The 27,629-nt window shown below is 59.3% G+C and overlaps 3 protein-coding genes across 3 annotated transcripts in view; all 3 read left to right on the forward strand.

Moving 5' to 3' along the window:
* LOC309450853 (putative ATP-dependent RNA helicase DHX34) overlaps positions 1-825 on the forward strand; it is a gene marked incomplete at its 3' end in the record, with an annotated part of 10,365 nt that extends 9,540 nt beyond the window's left edge. The window contains exon 9 of the mRNA XM_082074013.1: positions 738-825. Within this exon, the coding sequence (XP_081930139.1) occupies positions 738-825 (88 nt within the window). The remainder of the gene's footprint in view (positions 1-737) is intronic.
* Positions 826-2,245: 1,420 nt separating this feature from the next.
* Positions 2,246-20,962, forward strand: LOC309450846 (coiled-coil domain-containing protein 9-like). The gene is made up of 14 exons (XM_082074004.1): positions 2,246-2,270; positions 2,955-3,056; positions 10,421-10,525; positions 11,245-11,379; positions 11,484-11,702; positions 14,087-14,170; positions 14,264-14,443; positions 16,050-16,237; positions 19,323-19,463; positions 19,546-19,600; positions 19,692-20,010; positions 20,154-20,258; positions 20,387-20,436; positions 20,824-20,962. The coding sequence occupies exons 2-14, from the start codon at positions 3,054-3,056 to the stop codon at positions 20,842-20,844; spliced, it is 1,605 nt and encodes a 534-aa protein (XP_081930130.1). The 5' UTR covers positions 2,246-2,270; positions 2,955-3,053; the 3' UTR covers positions 20,845-20,962.
* LOC309450848 (C5a anaphylatoxin chemotactic receptor 1-like) lies at positions 20,932-27,308 on the forward strand. The gene is made up of 2 exons (XM_082074008.1): positions 20,932-21,439; positions 25,154-27,308. The coding sequence occupies exon 2, from the start codon at positions 25,186-25,188 to the stop codon at positions 26,233-26,235; it is 1,050 nt and encodes a 349-aa protein (XP_081930134.1). The 5' UTR covers positions 20,932-21,439; positions 25,154-25,185; the 3' UTR covers positions 26,236-27,308.
* The last annotated feature ends 321 nt before the right edge of the window (positions 27,309-27,629 follow it).

The following is a 27,629-nucleotide window of genomic DNA, read 5'->3' on the forward strand; positions in this document are numbered from 1 at the left end:
AGATGGGACAGACAGACACGGGACAGAACGAGACAGACATGGGGACAGGATGGGACAGACAGACATGGGACAGAACGGGACAGACAGACAGACATGGGACAGACAGACACGGGACAGACATGGGGACAGGATGGGACAGACAGACACGGGACAGACAGACATGGGGACAGGATGGGACAGACAGACACGGGACAGACAGACACGGGACAGACAGACACGGGACAGACAGACATGGGGACAGAGCGGGATGGACGGACATGGGACGGATAGACATGGGGACAGGGCGGGACAGACAGACACGGGACAGACAGACACACATGGGACAGACAGACATGGGACAGAATGGGACAGACATGGGACAGACATGGGGACAGGATGGGACAGACAGACACGGGACAGACAGACATGGGACAGACAGACATGGGTCAGACAGACACGGGACAGACATGGGGACAGGATGGGACAGACAGACACGGGACAGACAGACAGACATGGGGACAGAGCGGGATGGACGGACATGGGACGGATAGACATGGGGACAGACAGACATGGGATAGACAGACACGGGACAGACATGGGGACAGAGCGGGACAGACAGACACAGGACAGACAGACAGACACGGGACAGACAGACATGGGGACATCAGCTATAGGGACAGATGCACAGAGATGCATCATCCATAGGTCCCGCTATAGGGTCTGCCTGCAGATACCAGCTCTGGGTCCATCATCTATAGGTGCAGCTACGGGTACATCTATACGTACAGCTATAGGTGTGGCCGTATGTACTGGCTATACAGCTATATGTACCAGCTACATCTATAAGTACCACCTATAGGTGATGAGTACCAGCTATGGCGGCATCTAGATGTAAAGGCTACAAGTACCAGCTCTGGGTGCATCTATAGGTGCTGCCTATAGCTACCAGCTGTAGGTCCTGTTATATTATAAGTAGCACTATACATACAGAAACAGGTACCACCTATAGGTAGCACTTGCTGCCTATAGGTGCCATAGGCATCACTATGGGCGCTTCCATGAGTACAGCTATAGCTACCGCTATAGGTATAGCCATAGAAATGCCTACAGGTGTTTCTAGGGCTCTCTCCATAGGTCCCGCTATAGCTTTGGCTATAGATACTGCTATAAGTGAGTCTATAGGTCCAGCTATAGGTCCTGCTATAGATCCAGCTATCGGCGCGGCTGTAGCTCCATCCCGAGGTGCAGCAGCCGCTATAGGTCCCGCTATAGTTCCCGCTATAGGTCCCGCTATAGTTCCCGCTATAGGACACGACCCAGGGCCGAGCCCCCCCCATGGCCCCGCCCCCCGGCGCGGCGCAGCCAATCAACGCGCGGCGCCGCGGCCAGAGCCGCAGCTGCCATGGAGACAGCTGAGGGGCGGGGCCCAGGGGAGGCCACGCCCACTCCCGCCTCCGGCACAGCCTACTAAGGGCGGGGGAAGGGGCGGGGCGTGATGTAGGCACGCCCACCGAGGGGAGGGGGGAGCGCGGGGGACGGGGAGACACAGACACGGGGGGATCCAGACACGGGGACATGGGGACAGGGGGACAGGGGGACACAGACACGGGGGACAGGGGGGACAGGGGGACACGGGGGGATCCAGACACGGGGACATGGGGACAGGGGGACACAGACACGGGGGACAGGGGGACACGGGGGACAGGGGGACACGGGGGGATTCAGACACCGGGACATGGGGGACACAGACCAGGGGGACACGGGGGGATCCAGACACGGGGACATGGGGACACGGGGGGATCCAGACGCGGGGACACGGGGGGATTCAGACACGGAGGACACGGGGACAGGGGGACACAGACACGGGGGACAGGGGGGACACAGATATGGGGGACACGGGGGGATCCAGACACGGGGACAGGGGGACACAGACACGGGGGACAGGGGGACATGGGGGACACAGTCACGGGGGACATGGGGTGACACAAACTCGGGGGACATGGGGGATGCAGGAACAGGGGGACACGGACACGGGGGACACAGGGACATGGAGGATGGGGGGACATGGGGACAATGGGAAAAGGGGACACGGGGACACTGGGGACAATGAAATGGGGCCAGGGGGATTTGGGGCCAGGGGGATTTGGGGCCAGGGGAATGGGGGGACACAGGGACAGGAGGTCACAGGAATGTGGGGACACATGGGGGGACAACCGTGGGGACAACCATGGGGCCACACATCAGGGAGGGGACAGAGGGACAACCACACGCGTGGCGACAAACAGCCCCAGGTGGGCCCCACCCAGTGCTGCCATCGCCCTTTTAAGAGCCCCCCCCCACCCCATCCCTTAATATCCCGCTGCCATCGCCCTTTTAAGAGCCCCCCCCACCCCATCCCTTAATATCCCGCTGCATCGCCCTTTTAAGAGCCCCCCCCACCCCATCCCTTAATATCCCGCTGCATCGCCCTTTTAAGAGCCCCCTCCATCCCTTAATATCCCTCTGCCATCGCCCTTTTAAGAGCCCCCCCACCCCCTCATCCCTTAATATCCCGCTGCATCGCCCTTTTAAGAGCCCCCCCACACCCCCATCCCTTAAAATCCCGCTGCATCGCCCTTTTAAGAGCCCCCCCCACCCCCATCCCTTAATATCCCGCTGCATCGCCCTTTTAAGAGCCCCCCCACCCGCATCCCTTAATATCCCGCTTCATCGCCCTTTTAAGAGCCCCCCCACCCCCATCCCTTAATATCCCGCTGCCATCGCCCTTTTAAGAGCCCCCTCCATCCCTTAATATCCCGCTGCATCGCCCTTTTAAGAGCCCCCTCCATCCCTTAATATCCCGCTGCATCGCCCTTTTAAGAGCCCCCTCCATCCCTTAATATCCCGCTGCATCGCCCTTTTAAGAGCTCCCCATCCCTTAATATCCCTCTGCCATCGCCCTTTTAAGAGCCCCCCCACCCCTTAATACCCCGCAGCGGAAGCGGAAATGGCTGTGGTGGGCGGAGCCTGTCGCTCCGGTGGGCTCAGTCGGGCCCGGAGCGCTCAGGGGGGCGGTCGCCGTTCCCGCCGCCGCGATGGTGAGAGCGGGCCCGGCGGTTCGGCCCCGGGACACCGGCCCTGAGCTGCGGGGGGTCGGGCCAGGCCGCTCTGGGGCTGCGGGGGTTCGGCCTGGGCTTTGATGGGGCTGCTGTGGGGTCTGGGAGGGCCGGGATGGGGCTGCGGGGGCCGGGATGGGGCTTCAGGGAACAGGATGAGGCTCCGGGGGGTCAGTTTGGGGCCCCAGGGACGGGATGAGGCTCTGGGGGTTCAGTCTGGGGCTCCAGGGACCGGGATGGGGCTCTGGGGGTTCAGTCTGGGGCTCCAGGGACCGGGATGAGGCTCTGGGGACCCAACCTGGGGCTCCAGGGATCGGGATGAGGCTCTGGGGGTTCAGTCTGGGGCTCCAGGGACCGGGTTGAGGCACCAGGGACCCAACCTGGGGGTCCAGGTGGCCCCTTTGGGGCTCTGGGGACCCGGTCTGGGGCTCCCAGGGAGTGGGATGGGGCTGCAGGGACCGGGATGAGGCTCTGGGGTTCGGTTTGGGGCTCCAGGGGCGGGGATGAGGCTCTGGGGACCCGGTTTGGGGCTCCAGGGACCGGGTTGAGGGTCTGGGGGTCCCATCTGGGGCTCCAGGGAACAGGATGAGGCTCTGGGGGTTCAGTTTGGGGCCCCAGGGAACCCGGTTTGGGGCTCCAGAGACTGGGATGAGGCTCCAGGGACCGAGATGAGGCTCTGGGGGTTTGGTCGGGGGTTCCAGGCAACCCGGTTTGGGGCTCCAGGGACCAGGTTGAGGCTTTGGGGGACCCAACCTGGGGCTCCAGGGACCGGGATGAGGCTCTGGGGGTTCAGTCTGGGGCTCCAGGGACCGGGATGAGGCTCCAGGGACCCAACCTGGGGGTCCAGGGACCGGGTTGAGGCTCTGGGGGTTCGGTCTGGGGCTCCAGGGACCGGGATGAGGCTCCAGGGACCCAACCTGGGGGTCCAGGTGGCCCCTTTGGGGCTCTGGGGGTTCGGTCTGGGGCTCCAGGGACCGGGATGAGGCTCTGGGGGTCTGGTCTGGGGCTCCAAGTGGCTCCTTTGGGGCTCTGGGGACCCGGTCTGGGGCTCCCAGGGAGTGGGATGGGGCTGCAGGGACCGGGATGAGGCTCTGGGGGTTCGGTTTGGGGCTCCAGGGACTGGGATGAGGCTCCAGGGACCGGGATGAGGCTCCAGGGATCGGGATGAGGCTCTGGGGACCCGGTTTGGGGCTCCAGGGACCAGGTTGAGGGTCTGGGGGTCCCATCTGGGGCTCCAGGGAACAGGATGAGGCCCCAGGGAACCCGGTTTGGGGCCCCAGGAACCCGGTTTGGGGCCCCAGGGACCGGGATGAGGCTCCAGGGACCGGGATGAGGCTCTGGGGGTTCAGTCTGGGGCTCCAGGGACCGGGATGAGGCTCCAGGGACCCAACCTGGGGCTCCAGGTGGCCCCTTTGGGGCTCCAGGGGTTCGGTCTGGGGCTCCAGGGACCGGGATGAGGCTCTGGGGGTTCGGTTTGGGGCTCCAGGAAGCCCGGTTTGGGGCTCCAGGGACCGGGATGAGGCTCCAGGGACGGGGATGAGGCTCTGGGGACCCGGTTTGGGGCTCCAGGGACCGGGTTGAGGGTCTGGGGGTCCCATCTGGGGCTTCAGGGAGCAGGATGAGGCTCCGGGGCTTCAGTTTGGGGCCCCAGGGAACCCGGTTTGGGGCTCCAGAGACCGGGATGAGGCTCCAGGGACCGAGATGAGGCTCTGGGGGTTTGGTCGGGGGTTCCAGGCAACCCGGTTTGGGGCTCCAGGGACCAGGTTGAGGCTTTGGGGGACCCAGCCTGGGGCTCCAGGGACCGGGATGAGGCTCTGGGGGTTCAGTCTGGGGCTCCAGGGACCGGGATGAGGCTCCAGGGACCCAACCTGGGGGTCCAGGTGGCCCCTTTGGGGCTCCGGGGGTTCGGTCTGGGGCTCCAGGGACCGGGTTGGGGCTCTGGGGACCCGGTTTGGGGCTCTAGGGACCGGGTTGAGGGTCTGGGGGTCCCATCTGGGGCTCCAGGGACCGGGTTGAGACTTTGGGGACCCAGCCTGGGGCTCCAGGGATCGGGATGAGGCTCTGGGGGTTCAGTCTGGGGCTCCAGGGATCGGGATGAGGCTCTGGGGGTCCCATCTGGGGCTGCAGGGACCGGGATGAGGCTCTGGGGGTCCCATCTGGGGCTGCAGGGACCGGGATGAGGCTCCAGGGAACTCGGTTTGGGGCTCCAGGGACCGGGTTGAGGGTCTGGGGGTCCCATCTGGGGCTTCAGGGAACAGGATGAGGCTCCGGGGGTTCAGTTTGGGGCCCCGGGAACCCGGTTTGGGGCTCCAGAGACTGGGATGAGGCTCCAGGGACCAGGATGAGGCTCTGGGGGTTTGGTCGGGGGTTCCAGGCAACCCGGTTTGGGGCTCCAGGGACCAGGTTGAGGCTTTGGGGGACCCAGCCTGGGGCTCCAGGGACTGGGATGAGGCTCTGGGGACCCAGCCTGGGGCTCCAGGGACCGGGATGAGGCTTTGGGGGACCCAGTCTGGGGCTCCAGGGACCGGGATGAGGCTCTGGGGGTTCAGTCTGGGGCTCCAGGGACCGGGATGAGGCTCCAGGGACCCAACCTGGGGGTCCAGGTGGCCCCTTTGGGGCTCCGGGGGTTCGGTCTGGGGCTCCAGGGACCGGGATGAGGCTCTGGGGGTCTGGTCTGGGGCTCCAAGTGGCCCCTTTGGGGCTCTGGGGACCCGGTCTGGGGCTCCCAGGGAGTGGGATGGGGCTGCAGGGACCGGGATGAGGCTCTGGGGGTTCGGTTTGGGGCTCCAGGAAACCCGGTTTGGGGCTCCAGGGACGGGGATGAGGCTCCAGGGACCGGGATGGGGCTGCAGGGATCGGGATGAGGCTCTGGGGGTTCAGTCTGGGGCTCCAGGGACCGGGATGAGGCTCTGGGGGTCTGGTCTGGGGCTCCACGTGGCCCCTTTGGGGCTCTGGGGACCCGGTCTGGGGCTCCCAGGGAGTGGGATGGGGCTGCAGGGACCGGGATGAGGCTCTGGGGGTTCGGTTTGGGGCTCCAGGAAACCCAGTTTGGGGCTCCAGGGACCGGGATGAGGCTCCAGGGAACAGGATGAAGCTCTGGGGACCCGGTTTGGGGCTCCAGGAAACCCGGTTTGGGGCTCTAGGGACCGGGATGAGGCTCTGGGGACCTGGTTTGGGGCTCCAGGGACCGGGCTGAGGGTCTGGGGGTCCCATCTGGGGCTTCAGGGAACAGGATGAGGCTCCAGGGGTTCAGTTTGGGGCTCCAGGAAACCCGGTTTGGGGCTCCAGGGACCGGGATGAGGCTCCAGGGGCGGGGATGAGGCTCTGGGGGTTCAGTCTGGGGCTCCAGGGATGGGGATGAGGCTCTGGGGACCCGGTTTGGGGCTCCAGGGACCGGGATGAGGCTCTGGGGGTTCAGTCTGGGCCTCCAGGGACCAGGTTGAGGCTCTGGGGGTTCAGTCTGGGGCCCCAGGGACCGGGATGAGGCTCCAGGGACCCAACCTGGGGGTCCAGGTGGCCCCTTTGGGGCTCCAGGGGTTCGGTCTGGGGCTCCAGGGACCGGGATGAGGCTCTGGGGGTTCGGTCTGGGGCTCCAGGGACCGGGATGGGGCTCTGGGGGTCTGGTCTGGGGCTCCAAGTGGCCCCTTTGGGGCTCTGGGGACCCGGTCTGGGGCTCCCAGGGAGTGGGATGGGGCTGCAGGGACCGGGATGAGGCTCTGGGGGTTCGGTCGGGGGTTCCAGGCAACCCGGTTTGGGGCTCCAGGGACCAGGTTGAGGCTTTGGGGACCCAGCCTGGGGCTCCAGGGACCGGGATGAGGCTCCGGGGACCCGGTTTGGGGCTCCAGGGACCAGGTTGAGACTTTGCGGACCCAGCCTGGGGCTCCAGGGACCGGGATGAGGCTCTGGGGGTTCGGTTTGGGGCTCCAGGGACCGGGATGAGGGTCTGGGGGTTCGGTTTGGGGCTCCAGGGAACCCGGTTTGGGGCTCCAGGGACCGGGATGAGGCTCTGGGGACCTGGTTTGGGGCTCCAGGGACCGGGTTGAGGGTCTGGGGGTCCCATCTGGGGCTTCAGGGAACAGGATGAGGCTCCAGGGGTTCAGTTTGGGGCTCCAGGGATCCCGGTTTGGGGCTCCAGGGACCGGGATGAGGCTCTGGGGGTTCAGTCTGGGGCTCCAGGGACCGGGATGAGGCTCCAGGGACCCAACCTGGGGGTCCAGGTGGCCCCTTTGGGGCTCCGGGGGTTCGGTCTGGGGCTCCAGGGACCGGGATGAGGCTCCGGGGGTTCGGTTTGGGGCTCCAGGGAACCCGGTTTGGGGCTCCGGGGACCAGGTTGAGGCTCCGAGTGACCCAGCCTGAAGCTGTGGGGACCCGCCATGGGGCTCCGGGTGACCCCTTTGGGGCTCCGGGTGACCCCTTTGGGGCTCCAGGGACCGGTTTGGGGCTCCAGGGACCGGGATGAGGCTCTGGGGGTTCAGTCTGGGGCTCCAGGGACCAGGTTGAGGCTCTGGGGGTTCAGTCTGGGGCTCCAGGGACCGGGATGAGGCTCTGGGGGTTCGGTCTGGGGCTCCAGGGACCGAGATGAGGCTCTGGGGGTCTGGTCTGGGGCTCCAAGTGGCCCCTTTGGGGCTCTGGGGACCCGGTCTGGGGCTCCCAGGGAGTGGGATGGGGCTGCAGGGACCGGGATGAGGCTCTGGGGGTTCGGTTTGGGGCTCCAGGGACGGGGATGAGGCTCCAGGGACCGGGATGGGGCTGCAGGGATCGGGATGAGGCTCTGGGGACCCAACCTGGGGCTGCAGGGACCGGGATGAGGCTCCTGGGAACCCGGTTTGGGGCTCCAGGGACCGGGTTGAGGGTCTGGGGGTCCCATCTGGGGCTTCAGGGAACAGGATGAGGCTCCGGGGGTTCAGTCGGGGGCCCCAGGGAACCCGGTTTGGGGCTCCAGGGACCGGGATGAGGCTCCAGGAACCGGGATGAGGCTCTGGGGGTTCAGTCTGGGGCTCCAGGGACGGGGATGAGGCTCTGGGGGTTCAGTCTGGGGCTCCAGGGACCGGGATGAGGCTCTGGGGGTTCAGTCTGGGGCTCCAGGGACGGGGATGAGGCTCTGGGGGTTCAGTCTGGGGCTCCAGGGACCGGGATGAGGCTCCAGGGACCCAACCTGGGGCTCCAGGTGGCCCCTTTGGGGCTCCAGGGGTTCGGTCTGGGGCTCCAGGGACCGGGATGAGGCTCTGGGGGTTCAGTCTGGGGCTCCAGGGACCGGGATGAGGCTCCAGGGACCCAACCTGGGGGTCCAGGTGGCCCTTTTGGGGCTCTGGGGGTTCAGTCTGGGGCTCCAGGGACCGGGATGAGGCTCTGGGGGTTCAGTTTGGGGCTCCAGGAAACCCGGTTTGGGGCTCCAGGGACCGGGATGAGGCTCCAGGGACCGGGATGAGGCTCTGGGGACCCGGTTTGGGGCTCCAGGGACCGGGTTGAGAGTCTGGGGGTCCCATCTGGGGCTTCAGGGAACAGGATGAGGCTCCGGGGGTTCAGTTTGGGGCCCCAGGGAACCCGGTTTGGGGCTCCAGGGACCGGGATGAGGCTCCAGGGACGGGGATGAGGCTCTGGGGACCCGGTTTGGGGCTCCAGGGACCGGGTTGAGGCTCTAGGGGTTCAGTCTGGGGCTCCAGGGACCGGGATGAGGCTCTGGGGGTTCGGTTTGGGGCTCCAGGAAACCCGGTTTGGGGCTCCAGGGACCGGGATGAGGCTCTGGGGGTTCGGTTTGGGGCTCCAGGAAACCCGGTTTGGGGCTCCAGGGACCAGGTTGAGGGTCTGGGGGTCCCATCTGGGGCCCCAAGGAACAGGATGAGGCTCTGGGGGTCCCGTCTGGGGTCCCAGGGAACCCGGTTTGGGGCTCCAGGGACCGGGATGAGGCTCTGGGGGTTCAGTCTGGGGCTCCAGGGACCGGGATGAGGCTCCAGGGACCCAACCTGGGGGTCCAGGTGGCCCCTTTGGGGCTCTGGGGGTTTGGTCTGGGGCTCCAGGGACCGGGATGAGGCTCCGGGAACCCGGTTTGGGGCTCCAGGGACCGGGTTGAGGCTCTGGGGACCCAACCTGGGGCTCCAGGGATCGGGATGAGGCTCTGGGGGTTCAGTCTGGGGCTCCAGGGACCGGGATGAGGCACCAGGGACCCAACCTGGGGCTCCAGGGACCGGGATGAGGCTCTGGGGGTCTGGTCTGGGGCTCCAAGTGGCCCCTTTGGGGCTCTGGGGACCCGGTCTGGGGCTCCCAGGGAGTGGGATGGGGCTGCAGGGACCGGGATGAGGCTCTGGGGACCCGGTTTGGGGCTCCAGGGACCAGGTTGAGACTTTGCGGACCCAGCCTGGGGCTCCAGGGACCAGGATGAGGCTCTGGGGGTTCGGTTTGGGGCTCCAGGGACCGGGATGAGGCTCCAGGGACGGGGATGAGGCTCTGGGGACCCGGTTTGGGGCTCCAGGGACCGGGTTGAGGGTCTGGGGGTCCCATCTGGGGCTTCAGGGAACAGGATGAGGCTCCGGGGGTTCAGTTTGGGGCCCCAGGGAACCCGGTTTGGGGCTCCAGGGACCAGGTTGAGGCTTTGGGGGACCCAGCCTGGGGCTCCAGGGACCGGGATGAGGCTCCGGGGACCCGGTTTGGGGCTCCAGGGACCGGGTTGAGGGTCTGGGGGTCCCATCTGGGGCTTCAGGGAGCAGGATGAGGCTCCAGGGCTTCAGTTTGGGGCCCCGGGAACCCGGTTTGGGGCTCCAGGGACCCGGTTTGGGGCTCCAGGGACCGGGATGAGGCTCTGGGGACCCAGTTTGGGGCTCCGGGGACCAGGTTGAGGCTCCGAGAGACCCAGCCTGAAGCTGTGGGGACCCGCCATGGGGCTCCGGGTGACCCCTTTGGGGCTCCAGGGACCGGGATGAGGCTCCAGGGACCGGGATGGGGCTCCAGGGACCGGGATGGGGCTCTGGGGATCGGGATGAGGCTCCGGGTGTTTGGCCTGGAGCTCCGGGCGGCCCCTTTGGGGCTCTGGGGGTTCGGTCTGAGGCTCTGGGGGTTTGGTCTGGGGCTCCAGGGACCCCAATCTGGGGCTCCAGGGACCAGGATGAGGCTCCAGGTGGCCCCTTTGGGGCTCCAGGGACTGGGCTGGGGCTCTGGGGTCTGGTCTGGAGCTCCAGAGGTTCATTCTGAGGCTCCAAGGGGCCGGTCTGGGGATCTGCGAGTTCATTTTAGGGACCCCAGGGGTCCAGTGTGGGGCTTGTTGGGGACTAAGTGGGGCTCTGGGGTCCGGCCTAGGCCCGGCCTAGCCAAGCCGAGCCTTCCTAGAACCCGTCCCCGCTCTGTCCCCGCAGTCGGCGGCGCTGGACCTGCGCTCCAAGGAGGAGAAGGACGCGGAGCTGGACAAGCGCATCGAGGCGCTGCGCAAGAAGAACGAGGCGCTCATCAGGCGCTACCAGGTGCGGGGGGGCCCTGCCGTGTCTGTCCCCCCCTTAAACCCGGCCTAAGGAGGCACCGAAGGAGCTTAGAGCCGTTAATCCCGGCTTAACGCCAAGTCAGGGGGGATTAATATAATATGAGGTGACGGGAGCAGCCGGGGGGGGGTTGTTGTGGCCGTCCCGTCCCTGAAATATTCTTGGGGGGGTGTCTTTTCTGTCCCCAAAATCCTCATGGGGGGGGGCGTCACGTCCGTCCCTTCCCAAAGTATTTTGGGGGGGGGTCGTTGTGTCCTTCCCAACCCCAAAATCATCGTGGGGGGGGTCGTTGTGTCCTTCCCAACCCCAAAATCATCATGGGGGGGTCGTTGTGTCCTTCCCAACCCCAAAATCATCACGGGGGGGGATCGTTGTGTCCTTCCCAACCCCAAAATCATCATGGGGGGGGTCATTGTGTCCTTCCCAACCCCAAAATCATCATGGGGGGGTCGTTGTGTCCTTCCCAACCCCAAAATCATCATGGGGGGGTCGTTGTGTCCCTCCCAACCCCAAAATCATCATGGGGGGGGGGTCGTTGTGTCCTTCCCAACCCCAAAATCATCATGGGGGGGGGGTCGTTGTGTCTTTCCCAACCCCAAAATCATCATGGGGGGGTCATCTTGGTGACAAGAGGGTGGCTGGGGGGGGTTGTCACCTTCTTCTCATCCCCAAAATCTTTTGGGGGGGGGGGGTGTTGGCGATAGGAGATCGAGGAGGATCGGCGCAAGGCGGAACAGGAGGGGGTCGCGGTGACGACGCTCCGGCGCGCGCGCCCCCCCCATCCCGAATTCGACGGCCGCCGCGCCCCCCGGGGCATCACCGTCGTGTCCCCCCCCAGGGTGAGTCGGGGATCATTTTGGGGGTTCAACACAAAGCAGGGGGGATTGGGGGGTGTTCGAATCACTGATCCCTCCACCCACCCCCCCCGTGTTGTTTCTTCCAGGACAAACGTGTGACAAGGGACAAAAAGCCACCGGGGGTCCCCAAATCCCCCCGGGGGTCCGGCCGCTCCCCAAGGGGGGACCCGACCCCCCCGGCGGAGCCGTTTTGGGAGGGGGGGGCAGGGGACGGTGGCTCCGTGGGGGGACGGGGGCGGCGAACGCGGGGCCGGGGGGCGGCCGCAACGGCCGGGGGGGGCGACGGACCCGACCGCAAGTCCAAGGTGGGTTTTTGGGGGGCAAAAGTGGGATTTTGGGGGCCAATTTGGCTTTCTTGGGGGTCCACGGTGGGATTTTTGGGTCCCAAATGGTGGGATTTTGGGGTCCAGTTTGGGGTTTTGGGTTAATTTGGGGTCTTTTGGGGGGTTCAAGGTGCATTTTTGGGGTCAAAAGTGGGATTTTGGGGTCCAAGGTGGGATTTTTGGTGTCCAGTTTGGGTGGATTTGGGGTCCAGTTTGGGGTTTTGGGTTAATTTGGGGTTTTTTGGGGAGTCCAAGGTGGGTATTTGGGGTCTAAAGTGGGATTTTGGGGTCCAATTTGGTTTCCATGGGGGTCCAAGGTGGGATTTTTGGGTCCCAAGTGGTGTTTTTTTGGGGATCCAAGGTGGGAATTTGGGGCCAATTTGGGGGTTTGGGGTCAACTTGTGTTTTTTGGGGGGTCCAAGGTGCATTTCCGGGGTCAAAAGTGGGATTTTGGGGTCCAATTCGGTTTTCTTGGGGGTCCAAGGTGGGATTTTTGGGTCCAAAATGGTGGGTTTTTGGGGGTCCGTGGTGGGATTTGGGGTCCAGTTTGGGGTTTTGGGTTAATTTGGGGTTTTTGAGGGAGTCCAAGGTGCATTTTGGGGTCAAAAGTGGGATTTTGGGGTCCAATTTGGTTTTCTTGGGGGTCAAAGGAGGGGTTTTTGGGTCCCAATGGTGGTTCTTTGGGGGTCCCAAATGGTGGGATTTTGGGGTCCAGTTTGGGACTTTGGGTTAATTGGGTTTTTTTGGGGGGTCCAAGGTGCATTTTTGGGGTCAAAAGTGGGATTTTGGGGTCCAATTTGGTTTCCATGGGGGTCCAAGGTGGGATTTTTGGGTCCCAAGTGGTGTTTTTTTGGGGATCCAAGGTGGGAATTTGGGGCCAATTTGGGGGTTTGGGGTCAACTTGTGTTTTTTGGGGGGTCCAAGGTGCATTTTGGGGTCAAAAGTGGGATTTTGGGGTCCAATTCAGTTTTCTTGGGGGTCCAAGGTGGGATTTTTGGGGTCAAGGTTGTGTTTTTTGGGGTCCAGTTTGGGTGGTTTTGGGGTCCAGTTTGGGATTTTGGGTTAATTGGGTTTTTTTGGGGGGTCCAAGGTGCATTTTTGGGGTCAAAAGTGGGATTTTGGCATCCAATTTGGTTTTCTTGGGGGTCCATGGTGGGATTTTGGGGTCCAGTTTGGGGTTTTGGGTTAATTTGGGGTGTTTTGGGGACTCCAAGGTGCATTTTTGTGGTCAAAAGTGGGATTTTGGGGTCCAATTTGGTTTTCTTGGGGGTCCAAGGTGGGATTTTTGGGTCCAAAATGGTGGGTTTTTGGGGATCCAAGGTGGGAATTTGGGGCCAATTTGGGGGTTTGGGGTCAACTTGTGTTTTTTGGGGGGTCCAAGGTGCATTTCTGGGGTCAAAAGTGGGATTTTGGGGTCCAATTTGGCTTTCTTGGGGGTCCAAGGTGGGATTTTTGGGTCCAAAATGGTGGGTTTTTGGGGGTCCATGGTGGGATTTTGGGGTCCAGTTTGGGGTTTTGGGTTAATATGGGGTTTTTTGGGGAGTCCAAGGTGGGTATTTGGGGTCTAAAGTGGGATTTTGGGGTCCAATTTGGTTTCCATGGGGGTCCAAGGTGGGATTTTTGGGTCCCAAGTGGTGTTTTTTTGGGGATCCAAGGTGGGAATTTGGGGCCAATTTGGGGGTTTGGGGTCAACTTGTGTTTATTGGGGGGTCCAAGGTGCATTTCTGGGGTCAAAAGTGGGATTTTGGGGTCCAATTCGGTTTTCTTGGGGGTCCGAGGTGGGATTTTTGGGGCCAAGGTTGTGTTTTTTGGGGTCCAGTTTGGGTGGTTTTGGGGTCCAGTTTGGGGTTTTGGGTTAATTGGGTTTTTTGGGGGGGTCCAAGGTGCATTTTTGGGGTCAAAAGTGGGATTTTGGGGTCCAATTTGGTTTTCTTGGGGGTCCATGGTGGGATTTTGGGGTCCAGTTTGGGGTTTTGGGTTAATTTGGGGTTTTTGAGGGAGTCCAAGGTGCATTTTGGGGTCAAAAGTGGGATTTTGGGGTCCAATTCGGTTTTCTTGGGGGTCCAAGGTGGGATTTTTGGGGCCAAGGTTGTGTTTTTTGGGGTCCAGTTTGGGTGGTTTTGGGGTCCAGTTTGGGGTTTTGGGTTAATTTGGGGTTTTTGAGGGAGTCCAAGGTGCATTTTGGGGTCAAAAGTGGGATTTTGGGGTCCAATTTGGTTTTCTTGGGGGTCCAAGGTGGGATTTTTGGGTCCAAAGTGGTTTTTGGGATCCAATTGGGGTGTTTTGGGGACCCAGCTGGTTATTTTGGCCTCCAAAGTGGATTTTTTGGGGGACCAAAACGTTGTATTTTGGGGGGGCCCCCCCAGGAATGGGAAGAACGTCGCCGCCAAAACATCGAGAAGATGAACGAGGAGATGGAGAAAATCGCCGAGTACGAGCGGAACCAGCGGGTGAGGCCGGAAAAATGGGTATCGGGGGGGACACACTTGTCACAAACGTCCCCCCGAGGGGGTGACAATGTCCTCTGTGCCCCCCCCACTTAGGACGGGCTTAACGAGAAGAACCCGGTGCGGAATTTCCTGGACGATCCGCGGCGCAGCGGCCCCGTGTCGGACGCCGATCGCAGGGAGGGGAGTCGGCGCCACGTCCGAAACTGGGGGGGCCCCGATTTCGACAAGGTCAAGGCCGGGATGGAACGCGACAAAAGCCGTCAGGGCCCCACGGTGGGTCCTGTGTCCCCCCGCCACGGTTTTGGGGGGTTTAAGCGGGATTGGAGCGGTTGGGATGGGGTTTGAGTTGCGGTTTTGGGGGGTTTGACGTTCTGGGTGGGATCTGAGGGCTTAGGATGGAGTTTAAGCTGAGTTTTGGTGCGTTGGGTGGAGTTTGAGTGCCTAAGATGGGGTTTAAGCCGCGCTTTGGCGGGGATGGAGTTTAAGCCGCGCTTTGGCGGGGATGGAGTTTAAGCCGCGCTTTGGTGTCCTGGGTGGGATTTGAGTGCCTAAGATGGAGTTTAAGCCGCGCTTTGGCGGGGACGGAGTTTAAGCCGCGCTTTGGTGTCCTGGGTGGGATTTGAGTGCCTAAGATGGAGCTTGAGCCGCGCTTTGGCGGGGACGGAGTTTAAGCCGCGCTTTGGCGGGGACGGAGTTTAAGCCGCGCTTTGGTGTCCTGGGTGGGATTTGAGTGCCTAGGATGGAGTTTAAGCCGCGCTTTGGCGGGGACGGAGTTTAAGCCGCGCTTTGGTGTCCTGGGTGGGATTTGAGTGCCTAGGATGGAGTTTAAGCCGCGCTTTGGCGGGGACGGAGTTTAAGCCGCGCTTTGGCGGGGATGGAGTTTAAGCCGCGCTTTGGTGTCCTGGGTGGGATTTGAGTGCCTAGGATGGAGTTTAAGCCGCGCTTTGGCGCGGACGGAGTTTAAGCTGCACTTTGGCGTCTTGGGTGGGATCTGAGCGCCTAGGATGGAGTTTAAGCCGTGTTTTGGTGTCTGCGTGGGTTTTGAGCATCTAGGATAGGGTTTAAGCCGCGTTTTGGTGTTCTGAATGTTTTGACATCCCGGATGGGTTTTAAGCCGGGACCAGGTTTAAGCTGCATCAGATGGGATCTGATGGGATTTAAGCAGCTGAGACCTGGTTTAAGCTGCACTTGTGGTCAGTTTTGACATCTCAGACGGGATCTGATGGTATTTAAGCAGCTGAGACCTGGTTTAAGCTGCATTTGTGGTCTGTTTTGACGTCCCAGACAGGATCTGATGGGATTTAAGCAGCTGAGACCTGGTTTAAGCTGCATTTGTGGTCTGTTTTGACGTCCCAGACAGGATCTGATGGGATTTAAGCAGCTGAGACCTGGTTTAAGCTGCATTTGTGGTTTGTTTTGACGTCCCAGACAGGATCTGATGGGATTTAAGCAGCTGAGACCTGGTTTAAGCTGCATTTGTGGTCTGTTTTGACGTCCCAGACAGGATCTGATGGGAATTAAGCAGCTGGGACCTGGTTTAAGCTGCACTTGTGGTCTGTTTTGACGTCCTAGACGGGATCTGAGCACCCAAGACCAAGTTTAAGCTTCATTTGTGGTCTGTTTTGACGTCCCAGATGGGATCTGAGCACCCAAGACTAGGTTTAAGCTGCACTTGTGGTCTGTTTTGACATCCTAGACGGGATCTGAGCACTCGGGCCCAGGTTTAAGCTGCACTTGTGGTCAGTTTTGACGTCCCAGATGGGATCTGATGGGATTTAAGCAGCTGAGACGTTGTTTAAGCTGCATTTGTGGTCTGTTTTGACGTCCCAGACGGGATCTGAGCCCCCGGGACAGCATTTAAACCCGGTTTTTCCCCCAGGGCCGCCGTCCCAGCCCCAAATCCGGCGCGTCGCTGGACATGACGCTGTCGATGACGGGCCGGGAACGCGCCGAGTACGTGCGCTGGAAACAGGAGCGCGAGCAGATCGACCGCGAGCGGCTGGCGCGGCACCGCAAACCCGGCGGGCAGTGGCGGCGCGAGTGGGACGCCGAGAAACCCGACGGCGGGTGAGGCCGGGGGGGGGTTTGCTGACCACGGTGGTGCTGGTTTGGGGGGGAAAAGCTTGGTTTTACGGGGAGGAAAAGCTTGGTTTTACGGGGAGGAAATGCTTGGTTTTACGGGGAGGAAAAGCTTGGTTTTACGGGGGGGAAAGGCTGGGTTTTACGGGGGGGAAAAGCTGGGTTTTACGGGGGGGAAAAGCTGGGTTTTACGGGGGGGAAAGGCTGGGTTTTACGGGGGGGAAAGGCTGGGTTTTACGGGGGGGAAAAGCTTGGTTTTACGGGGAGGAAAAGCTTGGTTTTACGGGGAGGAAAAGCTTGGTTTTACGGGGAGGAAAAGCTTGGTTTTACGGGGGGGAAAAGCTTGGTTTTACGGAGGGGAAAAGCTTGGTTTTACGGGGAGGAAAAGCTTGGTTTTACGGGGAGGAAAAGCTTGGTTTTACGGGGGGAAAAGCTTGGTTTTACGGGGGGGAAAGGCTTGGTTTTACGGGGAGGAAAAGCTTGGTTTTACGGGGAGGAAAAGCTTGGTTTTACGGGGGGGAAAGGCTTGGTTTTACGGGGAGGAAAAGCTGGGTTTTACGGGGAGGAAAAGCTGGGTTTTACGGGGAGGAAAAGCTGGGTTTTACGGGGAGGAAAAGCTGGGTTTTACGGGGAGGAAAAGCTGGGTTTTACGGGGAGGAAAAGCTGGGTTTTACGGGGAGGAAAAGCTGGGTTTTACGGGGAGGAAAAGCTGGGTTTTACGGGGAGGAAAAGCTGGGTTTTACGGGGAGGAAAAGCTGGGTTTTACGGGGAGGAAAAGCTGGGTTTTACGGGGAGGAAAAGCTGGGTTTTACGGGGAGGAAAAGCTGGGTTTTACGGGGAGGAAAAGCTGGGTTTTACGGGGAGGAAAAGCTGGGTTTTACGGGGAGGAATAGCTGGGTTTTACGGGGAGGAAAAGCTGGGTTTTACGGGGGGGAAAAGCTTGGTTTTACGGGGGGGAAAAGCTTGGTTTTACGGGGAGGAAAAGCTTGGTTTTACGGGGAGGAAAAGCTTGGTTTTACGGGGAGGAAAAGCTTGGTTTTACGGGGAGGAAAAGTTTGGTTTTACGGGGAGGAAAAGCTTGGTTTTACGGGGAGGAAAAGCTTGGTTTTACGGGGAGGAAAAGCTTGGTTTTACGGGGAGGAAAGGCTGGGTTTTACGGGGGGGAAAGGCTGGGTTTTACGGGGAGGAAAAGCTTGGTTTTACGGGGGGGAAAGGCTTGGTTTTACGGGGGGGAAAGGCTTGGTTTTACGGGGGGGAAAGGCTTGGTTTTACGGGGGGGAAAGGCTTGGTTTTACGGGGAGGAAAAGCTTGGTTTTACGGGGAGGAAAAGCTTGGTTTTACGGGGAGGAAAAGCTTGGTTTTACGGGGAGGAAAAGCTTGGTTTTACGGGGAGGAAAAGCTTGGTTTTACGGGGGGAAAAGCTTGGTTTTACGGGGAGGAAAAGCTTGGTTTTACGGGGAGGAAAAGCTTGGTTTTATGGGGAGGAAAGGCTGGGTTTTACGAGGGGGAAAGGCTGGGTTTTACGGGGGGGAAAGGCTGGGTTTTACGGGGGGGAAAGGCTGGGTTTTACGGGGGGGAAAGGCTGGGTTTTACGGGGGGGAAAAGCTTGGTTTTACGGGGAGGAAAAGCTTGGTTTTACGGGGAGGAAAAGCTGGGTTTTACGGGGAGGAAAAGCTGGGTTTTACGGGGAGGAAAAGCTGGGTTTTACGGGGAGGAAAAGCTGGGTTTTACGGGGAGGAAAAGCTGGGTTTTACGGGGAGGAAAAGCTGGGTTTTACGGGGAGGAAAAGCTGGGTTTTACGGGGAGGAAAAGCTGGGTTTTAATAGGGGAGAAAGGCTGGGTTTTGGGAGGGAAAAGGCTGGGTTTAATGGGGGGAAAGCTGGGGTTATGGGGGGGGGAAGGCTGGGTTTGGGGGGGGAAAAGCTGGGGTTTAGGGGGGAGAAAGGTTGGGTTTTAGGGAGAGGAAAGCTGGGTTTTATTGGGGGGGGAAAGGCTGAGTTTTGAGGGGGAAAGCTGGGTTTTAATGGGGGGGAAAAGCTGGGATTTTGGGGGGGGAAATCTTGGTTTTGGGGGGGGAAAAGCTGGGTTTTATGGTGGGGGGGGGAAAGGCTGGGTTTTATGGGGGGGAAAAGCTGGGGTTTTAGGGGGGGAAAGGCTGAGTTTTGAGGGGGAAAGATGGGTTTTAATGGGGGGGAAAGGCTGGGTTTTGGGGGGGGAAAAGCTGGGTTTTAATAGGGGAGGAAAGGCTGGGTTTTGGGGGGGGAAGGCTGGGTTTTGGGGGAGGGAAAGGCTGGGTTTTAATGGGGGGGAAAGGCTGGGTTTTATTGGGGGAGGAAAGCTGGGTTTTGGGTGGTAAAACTCAGTTTTGAGGTGGAAAAGTTGGGGTTTATGGGGTAAAACTGGGTTTGGAGGAGAAAAGACCAGGTTTTAGAGGGGGTAAAGCTGGTTTTTGAGGGGTTAGAACCGGGTTTTGAGGTTGAAAAGCTGGGCTTTGTGGGAGGGGAAAGGCGGGTTTCGAGGAGGTGAAACTGGGTTATTGGGGGGCAAAGAGAGGGGAGTGGGGGGGGGTAAAGCTGGGTTTTGTGGGGGGGGTAAAGCTGGGTTTTGGGAGGAAATGCTGGGGTTTTTGAGGGGTAAAGCTGGGCTTTAGGGGGTGCTAGAAGCTGGGCTTTAGGGGGTGCTAGAAGCTGGGCTTTGGGGGGCGGGTAAAGCTGGGCTTTGGGGGCGGGTAAAGCTGGGTTTGGGGAGAAAATGCTGGGGTTTTAGAGGGTAAAACTGTTTTTTTTGAGGGGTAAAGCTCAGCTTTGGGGCGGGGGGGGCAGAAAAGTGAGGCTTTAAGGGGGGCAGAAAAGCCGGGCTTTGGGTCAGAAAAGCTGGAGTTTGAGGAGGAAATGCTGGGCTTTGAGGGTGTAAAACTGGCTTTTTTGGGGGAGAAAAGCCGGGCTTTGGGGCAGAAAAGCCGAATTTCGAGGCGGAAAAGCCGGGTTTTGCTGCACTAAAACTGGTTTTTAGGCTGGCAAAGCTGGACTTTGGGTCTAAAAGTGGGTTTTTCACCCCTATCGCAAACCTGCAGCTTCAAGGCCGGGTCGGATCCCAACCTCAGCGACCACCCCACCCGCTTCCCCCCCAAACCTCCCACATTCGGCGAATTCCTCCCCCCCCGGCGCCCCCAGCGGCGGCGAAAGGGCCGGGGGGGCTGCGCCAAACCCTACAGGTGCCGTTTAATCGCGGGGGGGGGCGCTAAGCTCGGCTTAATCCCCGCTTATCGCGCGGTTTGACGGCGTTTCCCCCATCAGCATGCACGACAACCGCTGGGACAAAGAGCCGGTGGCCGAAACGCCGAAACAAGAGGTAAAATGACACCGTGGGGGGGGGTGTGTGACAATGATGTGACAATTATGTGTCCCCCCCACCCCGTGACACCCCAAAATCCCCCCCATAGGTGGCGGAAGCGCCGTTGGGGTCCCAAACGGAGGATGATGAGGATGAATGGGAGGACGTGAGCGAGGACGGGGACAGCGCGGGGCCGTCGAGCGAAGGCCGAACCCCCCCCAGTGCGTCCCCAAAAAGCCCCCCCCGTGCCATTGTCACCCCCGTTGCCCCCCCCCAAACCGCTCCTTTGTCCCCATTGTGGGGGGGTCGCCAATTCGCCACCGATTGGGGGGAGGAGATGGACTTGGCCTCTCCCCGCAGCAGCGTTGGGGACAATGGGGACAATCCCTTTGGCCCTAAATCCACTGGGGACCCCGGCGAGACTCCAGGTAACAACATTTGGGGGGGGGGGTCCCCAATTTACACCAGGGGGGGCGATAATTTAGGGGGGGGGGGGGGGCACTATAGGGGCTCCATCACCGGAGCGCAAGGACAAAGCGACAAAGCTTGACTTAAAGTTTCTCCCCCGTAGGTTTAAGCCCCGGGGGGTCGCCCCGGGGGGGTCACACCCCCCAGCCCCCCCCCGAAAACGAAGCGGCGCCCCAAAAAGCCTCAACGGGGACCACGGCGACGCAAGGTGGGGGGGGGATATAGGAAAGGAGCCACAACGGGGACCCCCCAATGTTATTAAATTGGGTGGGGGGGGTGTTGTGGTTTGTTCCACGGGGGGGGGTCAGACCCCAAATTATATCCCCCCCCCAATAGGAGCCGTGGAATTGCCCCCCGACGCTGTGGAGATCACGGATTTCCAGAGGGTGCGTTTCCGGAAAACCGGGGGGGGCACCGAATGACCCCCCCCCGACCCTGCACCCCCATTTTACACACCCCCCCCCCCCTTTTATCTGTCTGTCTGTCCTCCGCTTGCACCCGGGACGGACGCCGCATCGTCGCTTCGCTGCCGTATTGGGGACTAATTATTTGGGGGGGGGCGAGCGGGTGATTAATTTTGGGGGGGGGGGGGCTACGCTCCTCTGTACATCTGTCTGTCCTACATTAAACTTCACCCCCCCCCCCCAAACAAGCCCTGTTGCATATTTGGGGCGTCCAATGGGGTTTGCGCCCCCCCCCCACCCCCCCAATTTAATTTTGGGGGGGTGGGAAGGTGCTGGACCCCCCCCCCAATGCTTTTCTCTCTCCGACAGGACGCGCCGCGATGTCCTTGAGCCGCCCCCCCCGCGACACCGTGAGCAAAACGGGGGGGGGGACATGACATCAAAATGACATTTGGGGGGGGGGGGTGAAGAAAAACCACCTTTTTGGGGGGTTCAGCCCTTTTTTGGGGTCCCCCCTTTGACTTCTTTTGGTCCCCCCCTCGAAGTTTTGGGGTCCTCCCTTTAATTTTTGGGGTCCCCCCCTTGCGTGGAACCCATCACGGTGTTTTTTGGGGGGGGGGTCCTGGTAGATTTGGCGACACCGTTTGCGCCCCCGACGTCACTTTGGGGGTGATTCTTGGCTATTTGGGGGTGAAAGGAGCAGTTTAAGCTTCAATCCCCTCCCGGACTTTGTCTCCCCAATCCGGTGTTAATCTGGAGCTTAAATGAGGCCAAAAACCCCCCCAAAATGACAATTTGGGGGGTCAACGCTTCGTTGGCCTTTGGGTCCCCCCCGCCCAAGCTGTTGCTGCTTCTCCTTTTTGGGTTTTCCCTTTTCTCTTCTTTTTTTGGCCTCCGCTTCCCCTCGGCCGCCCATAAAACCTCCTCGGCACCCATTTGGCACCCATTCCGCACCCATTTGGCACCCGGAGCCACCGGGACGCAGGTGAGCGGGTCCATGGGGTTGGAATGAACTGTTTGGGGGTGGTTTTGGGGGGTAAAGCTGGGTTTTGGGGGGGAAAAGTGAGGGTTAAGGGGATAAAGCTGGGTTTTGGGGGGGAAAAGTGAGGATTAAGGGGATAAAACCAGATTTTGGGGGGGAAAAGTGAGGATTAAGGGGATAAAGCTTGGTTTTGGGGGCTAAAGCTGGATTTTGGGGGGGAAAAGTGAGGATTAAGGGGATAAAGCTGGGTTTTGGGGGGGAAAAGTGAGGATTAAGGGCATAAAGCTGGGTTTTGGGGGGAAAAGTGAGGATTAAGGGGATAAAGCTGGGTTTTGGGGGGGAAAGTGAGGGTTAAGGGGATGAAGCTGGGTTTTGGGGGGGAAAAGTGAGGGTTAAGGGGATGAAGCTGGGTTTTGGGGTGAAAAAGTGAGGATTAAGGGGATAAAGCTGGGTTTTGGGGGGGAAAAGTGAGGATTAAGGGGATAAAGCTGGGTCTTTGGGGATAAAGCTGGGTTTTGGGGAGGTAAAGCTGGGGTTGGGGGGGGAAGTGAGGATTAAGGGGATAAAGCTGGGTTTTGGGGGGGAAAGTGAAGATTAAGGGGATAAAGCTGGGTTTTGGGGGGTAAAGTGAAGATTAAGGGGATAAAGCTGGGTTTTGGGGGGGAAAAGTGAGGGTTAAGGGGATGAAGCTGGGTTTTGGGGGGGAAAAGTGAGGATTAAGGGGATAAAGCTGGGTTTTGGGGGGGAAAAGTAAGGATTAAGGGGATAAAGCTGGGTTTTGGGGGGGAAAAGTGAGGATTAAGGGGTTAAAGCTGGTTTTTGGGGGAAGAAAGTGAGGATTAAGGGGATAAAACTGTGTTTTGGGGGGGAAAAGTGAGGATTAAGGGGATAAAGCTGGGTTTTGGGGGGTAAAGCTGGGTTTAATGGGGGGATAGAGCCGCGTTTTGTGGGGGGATAAAGCCAGGATTTGGGGGAGAAGAGCTGGGTTTTGGGGAGATAAAGTTGGGTTTTGGGGAAGATCAAGTGAATTTGGGGGGTAAAGCTGGGTTTTGAGAGGGAATAAAACCAAGATTTGAAGGTGAAGAGCTGGGTTTTGGGGAGATAAAGCTGGATTTTGAGGGGATAAAGCCCAGTTTTGAGGGGGAATAAAACCAGGATTTGAAGATGAAGAGCTGGATTTTTGAGAGATAAGCCAGGTTTGGAGGAGGTAAAGCCGAGTTTTGTGGAGCAAAAGGTGAATGTGGGGGGTAAAGCTGGGTTTTGGGTGGTAAAGCTGGGTTGAGAGGGAATAAAACCAGGATTTGAAGCTGAAGAGCTGGGTTTTGGGGAGATAAGCCAGGTTTGGAGGAGGTAAAGCTGGGTTTTGTGGAGCAAAAGGGCGAATTTGGGGGGTAAAGCTGGGTTTTGGGTGGTAAAGCTGGGTTGAGAGGGAATAAAACCAGGATTTGAAGGTGAAGAGCTGGGTTTTGGGGAGATAAGCCAGGTTTGGAGGAGGTAAAGCTGGGTTTTGTGGAGCAAAAGGGCGAATTTGGGGGGTAAAGCTGGGTTTTGGGGGGTAAAGCTGGGTTGAGAGGGAATAAAACCAGGATTTGAAGGTGAAAAGATGGATTTTGGAGAGATAAGCCAGGTTTGGAGGAGGTAAAGCCGGGTTTTGTGGAGCAAAAGGTGAATGTGGGGGGGGTAAAGCTGGGTTTTGGGGGGGGTAAAGCTGGGTTTTGGGGGGGGTAAAGCTGGGTTGAGGGGGAATAAAACCAGGAGTTGAAGGTGAAGAGCTGGATTTTGGAGAGATAAGCCAGGTTTGGAGGAGGTAAAGCTGGGTTTTGTGGAGTAAAAGGTAAATTTGGGGGTAAAGCTGGGTTTTGAGGGGGAATAAAACCAGGATTTGAAGATGAAGAGCTGGATTTTTGAGAGATAAGCCAGGTTTGGAGGAGGTAAAGCTGGGTTTTGTGGAGCAAAAGGGCGAATTTGGGGGGGTAAAGCTGGGTTTTGGGGGGGTAAAGCTGGGTTTTGGGGGGTAAAGCTGGGTTTTGAGGGGGTATAAAGCCAGGTTTTGGGGGAGAAAAGCCGGGTTTTGAGGGGAAACTCCTCCCTTAGTCTTTCCCACCTGTTTTTGGTGCCGCTTTGCTCACCGCAGATTTCTCCATCTCCTGTCGGGACTTTAGGCCCGGCCTAAAGGCACCGGAGCCTCCGGGCCCGCGGCGCTTGAGTGTTTCCTCATCCCGGTTCTTGCGCCACCAGAGGAAATGGGGAAACGGCCGTTTCCTCGCTGGCCGGGGCGGGTTTTGGTGCTTCCACCTCGGGTTCTTCCTGAGGAACATCTCAGCGGCTTGGACGGGGTGGGCGGTGGAGGTTCCTCCAACCCAAACCCATCCATGGCTCTAGAAACAGGGTTTGAGGAACCTCATCCCATTGAAGGTCTCCTTGACCATGACGTGGGTTGGATGGGATGATCTTTGAAGGTCCATCCAACCCAAACTCTTCCATGACTCTATGGACAGAGTTCTGAGGAACCTCATTGAGTGGAAAACGTCCTTGACCATGATGGGGGTTGGGCTTGGAGATCCTTGAAGGTCCATCCAACCCAAACCCTTCCATGACTCTAAGGATGGAGTGTTGAGGAACCTCATCCCTTTGAAGGTCTCCTTGACCATGGCCTGGGTTGAACTGGATGATCATTGAAGGTCCATCCAATCCAAACCCCTCCGTGGCTCTATAAACAGGGGTTTGAGGAACACGATCATGTAGACAGCGTCCTTGACCATGACGTGGGTTGGATTAGATGATCTTTGGAGGTCCATCCAACCCAAACCCTTCTATGACTCTAAGGATGGGGTGTTGAGGAACCTCATCCCATTGAAGTTCTCCTGGACCATGACCTGAGTTGGATTGGATGATCATTGAAGGTCCATCCAACCCAAACCCCTCCGTGGCTCTAGAAACAGGGGTTTGAGGAACACGATCACGTAGACAGCGTCCTTGACCATCATATGGGTTGGATTAGATGATCATTGAAGGTCCATCCAACCCAAACCCTCCATGACTCTAGAAACAGGGGTCTGAGGGACATGGTCATGTAGTGGAAAACATCCTTGACCATGATATGGGTTGGATTAGATGATCTTTGAAGCTCCATCCAATCCAAACTCTTCCTTGACTCTAAGGATGGAGTGTTGAGGAACCTCATCCCATTGAAGGTCTCCTTGACCATGGCCTGGGTTGAACTGGATGATCTTTGAAGATCCATCCAACCCAAACCCTTCCATGACTCTAGAAACATGATTAGAGGACCCTCATCCCATTGAAGGTCTCTTTGACCATGACGTGGGTTGGATTAGATGATCTTTGAAGCTCCATCCAACCCAAACCCTTCCATGACTCTAAGGATGGAGTGTTGAGGAACCTCATCCCTTTTAAGGTCTCCTTGACCATGACCTGGGTTGAACTGGATGATCATTGAAGGTCCATCCAACCCAAACTCCTCCATGACTCTAAGGATGGGGTCTTGAGGAACCTCATCCCATTGAAGGTCTTCTTGACCGTGACCTGGGTTGGATTGGATGATCATTGAAGGTCCATCCAATCCAAACTCTTCCATGACTCTAGAAACAGGGTTTGAGGAACCTCATCCCATTGAAGGTCTCCTTGACCATGACGTGGGTTGGATTAGATGATCCTTGAAGGTCCATCCAACCCAACCCCTTCCCCTCTGTCCAACAGGCTGCAGTTTCCAGTCGAGCGGCCGCTGGACCATGGACGACTTGACCCCCAACTACACCTTCAACTACACATGGGACGACTACTCCATCTACGACCTGGACGCCTACGAGGTCCCTCCCGGCCACCGCGCCATCCTGGCCCTCTACGCCCTCATCTTCCTCCTCGGCGTCTTGGGCAACGGCGCCGTCATCTGGGTCACCGGCTTCGAGCTGCGCCGCACGGTCAACGGCGTTTGGTTCCTCAACCTCTCCTTGGCCGATCTCCTCTGCTGCTTGGCCTTGCCCTTCTTGGCCTTCCCGTTGGCCCGCGACCACCACTGGCCATTGGGGGCTTTTGCCTGCAAGTTCTTGCCGTCCCTCACCGTCCTCAACATGTTCGCCAGCGTCCTCCTCTTGACGGCCATCAGCGCCGACCGCTGCGCTTTGGTGACGCGCCCGGTGTGGTGCCAGAACCACCGCACGCTGCGCTTGGCGCGGGCGGCGTGCGGCGCCGCCTGGTTCTTGGCCGCGCTCCTCACCCTCCCGTCCTTCATCTTCCGCACCGTCCGCCGCGACGATTTCTCCGACAAGACCACGTGCGTCTTGGACTACGCGGCCGTCGGGCGCCACCAGCGCGTCACCGAGCTCGTCACCGCCGTCACGCGCTTCGTCGCCGGTTTCTTGGCGCCGTTCGCGGTCATCACCGTGTGTTACGGGCTCCTGTTGGCCCGTGTGCGCAGCAAGGGCTTCGCCAGGTCTAAAAAGGCCACCAAGCTCGTCTTGGTGGTCATCATCAGCTTCTTCGTGTGTTGGTTGCCCTACCACGTGGTGGGTTTGATCATGGCCTCCACGCCTCCCAAGAGCGACTTGTTCAAGGGCGCCCGCGACGCCGACGCCGCCGTCACCGGCGTCGCCTACGTCAACAGCTGCGTCAACCCCATCATCTACGTGGTGATGGGGCAGGACTTCAAGGACAAGCTGCGGCGCTCCTGGAGATCCATCCTGCGCGGCGTCCTGAGCGACGAGCCCGCCAGCACCCTTGGGGACAGCAGGATGAAGACCAAGTCCACCGTGGACGACCAGAGCGTCAGCACCACCATATGAGCGACGCGGCGGCTCCGGCGCTTGGGTTTTGGCCCATGTGGTTGTGAGTTGGGGTGTTGGCCAACCCTTGGGGACCTTCTCCCGGCTTCCTCGGTGGTTTCTGAGTCACCGCGTGTGGCGCCGGTTCGTCACCACCCATCGTCTCCACCACCCAAGGTGGACATGGACCCACCTCAAGCTCCATCGCCCCAAAAACTCACTCAAGCCCGACCCAAGAAAGCTTAAGCTTAAGCTTGACCCAAGAAAGCTTAAGCTTAAGCTTGACCCAAGAAAGCTTAAGCTTAAGCTTGACCCAAGAAAGCTTAAGCTTGACCCAGGAAAGCTTGAGCGTAAGCTTGACCCAGGAAAGCTTGAGCGTAAGCTTGACCCAAGGGAGCTTGAGCGTAAGCTTGACCCAAGGGAGCTTGAGCGTAAGCTTGACCCAAGGGAGCTTGAGCGTAAGCTTGACCCAAGGGAGCTTGAGCGTAAGCTTGACCCGAGAAAGCTTAAGCTTTAAGCTTGACCCGAGAAAGCTTGAGCTGAAGCTCGACCCAACAAAGCTTGAGCTGAAGCTCGGCCCAACAAAGCTTGAGCTGAAGCTCGGCCCAACAAAGCTTGAGCTGAAGCTCGGCCCAACAAAGCTTGAGCTGAAGCTCGGCCCAAGAAAGCTTGAGCTGAAGCTCGGCCCAACAAAGCTTGAGCTGAAGCTTGGCCCAAGGGAGCTTGAGCGTAAGCTCGACCCAACAAAGCTTGAGCGTAAGCTCGACCCAACAAAGCTTGAGCGTAAGCTCGGCCCAACAAAGCTTGAGCTGAAGCTCGGCCCAACAAAGCTTGAGCTGAAGCTCGGCCCAACAAAGCTTGAGCTGAAGCTGGACCCAACAAAGCTTGAGCTGAAGCTTGGCCCAACAAAGCTTAAGCTTTAAGCTTGGCCCAACAAAGCTTAAGCTTTAAGCTTGGCCCAAGAAAGCTTAAGCTTTAAGCTTGGCCCAACAAAGCTTGAGCTTGACCCAAAAGGCCACCCCGCGGAGGTGGCCGCGTCCCTCGCCGTCCCCATTGTGTCACCGTCGCCAATAAACCTGGAGGTTCCTCAAGCGTTGAGCAACATGTTCCTCGTTTCTCTTTTCCGGTGGTTTCTTGGGCAAGATTTTTGGCTGTGTCAGCACTTTCAGGGCCTGTGGGTGACACAATGAATGTCACAGGCGGATGTCACCTCCCCGGTGCCACCGGAAGGGCCTGGCAGGGGGGGGGAGGGATTGGGGACAATTTGGGACGGGTAGGTCTAGCAGGGGTGGTTGGGGATAGTGGGGCACAAGGGGGTCAGGTTGTGATGGGGACACTTGGGGACACTTGGGGACACTTGGGGACACGGGCACAAGTGGGATATTTGGGGACAAGGGGACAGTTTGGGATGGGGA

The sequence above is a fragment of the Streptopelia decaocto genome (genome assembly GCF_964273445.1).
Source record: "Streptopelia decaocto genome assembly, chromosome: 30".
In the NCBI taxonomy this organism is placed as follows: domain Eukaryota; kingdom Metazoa; phylum Chordata; class Aves; order Columbiformes; family Columbidae; genus Streptopelia; species Streptopelia decaocto.

Bases quoted from the DNA above. Each gene is read 5' to 3' on its own strand.
- LOC309450846 (XM_082074004.1), top strand. The intron at 10,526-11,244 runs GTGCGGGGGGGC...TGTTGGCGATAG, and splicing joins CGCTCATCAGGCGCTACCAG to GAGATCGAGGAGGATCGGCG. The intron at 16,238-19,322 runs GTGAGGCCGGGG...GCAAACCTGCAG, and splicing joins GCCGAGAAACCCGACGGCGG to CTTCAAGGCCGGGTCGGATC.
- LOC309450848 (XM_082074008.1), top strand. From the start codon at position 25,186: ATGGACGACTTGACCCCCAACTACACCTTCAACTACACATGGGACGAC.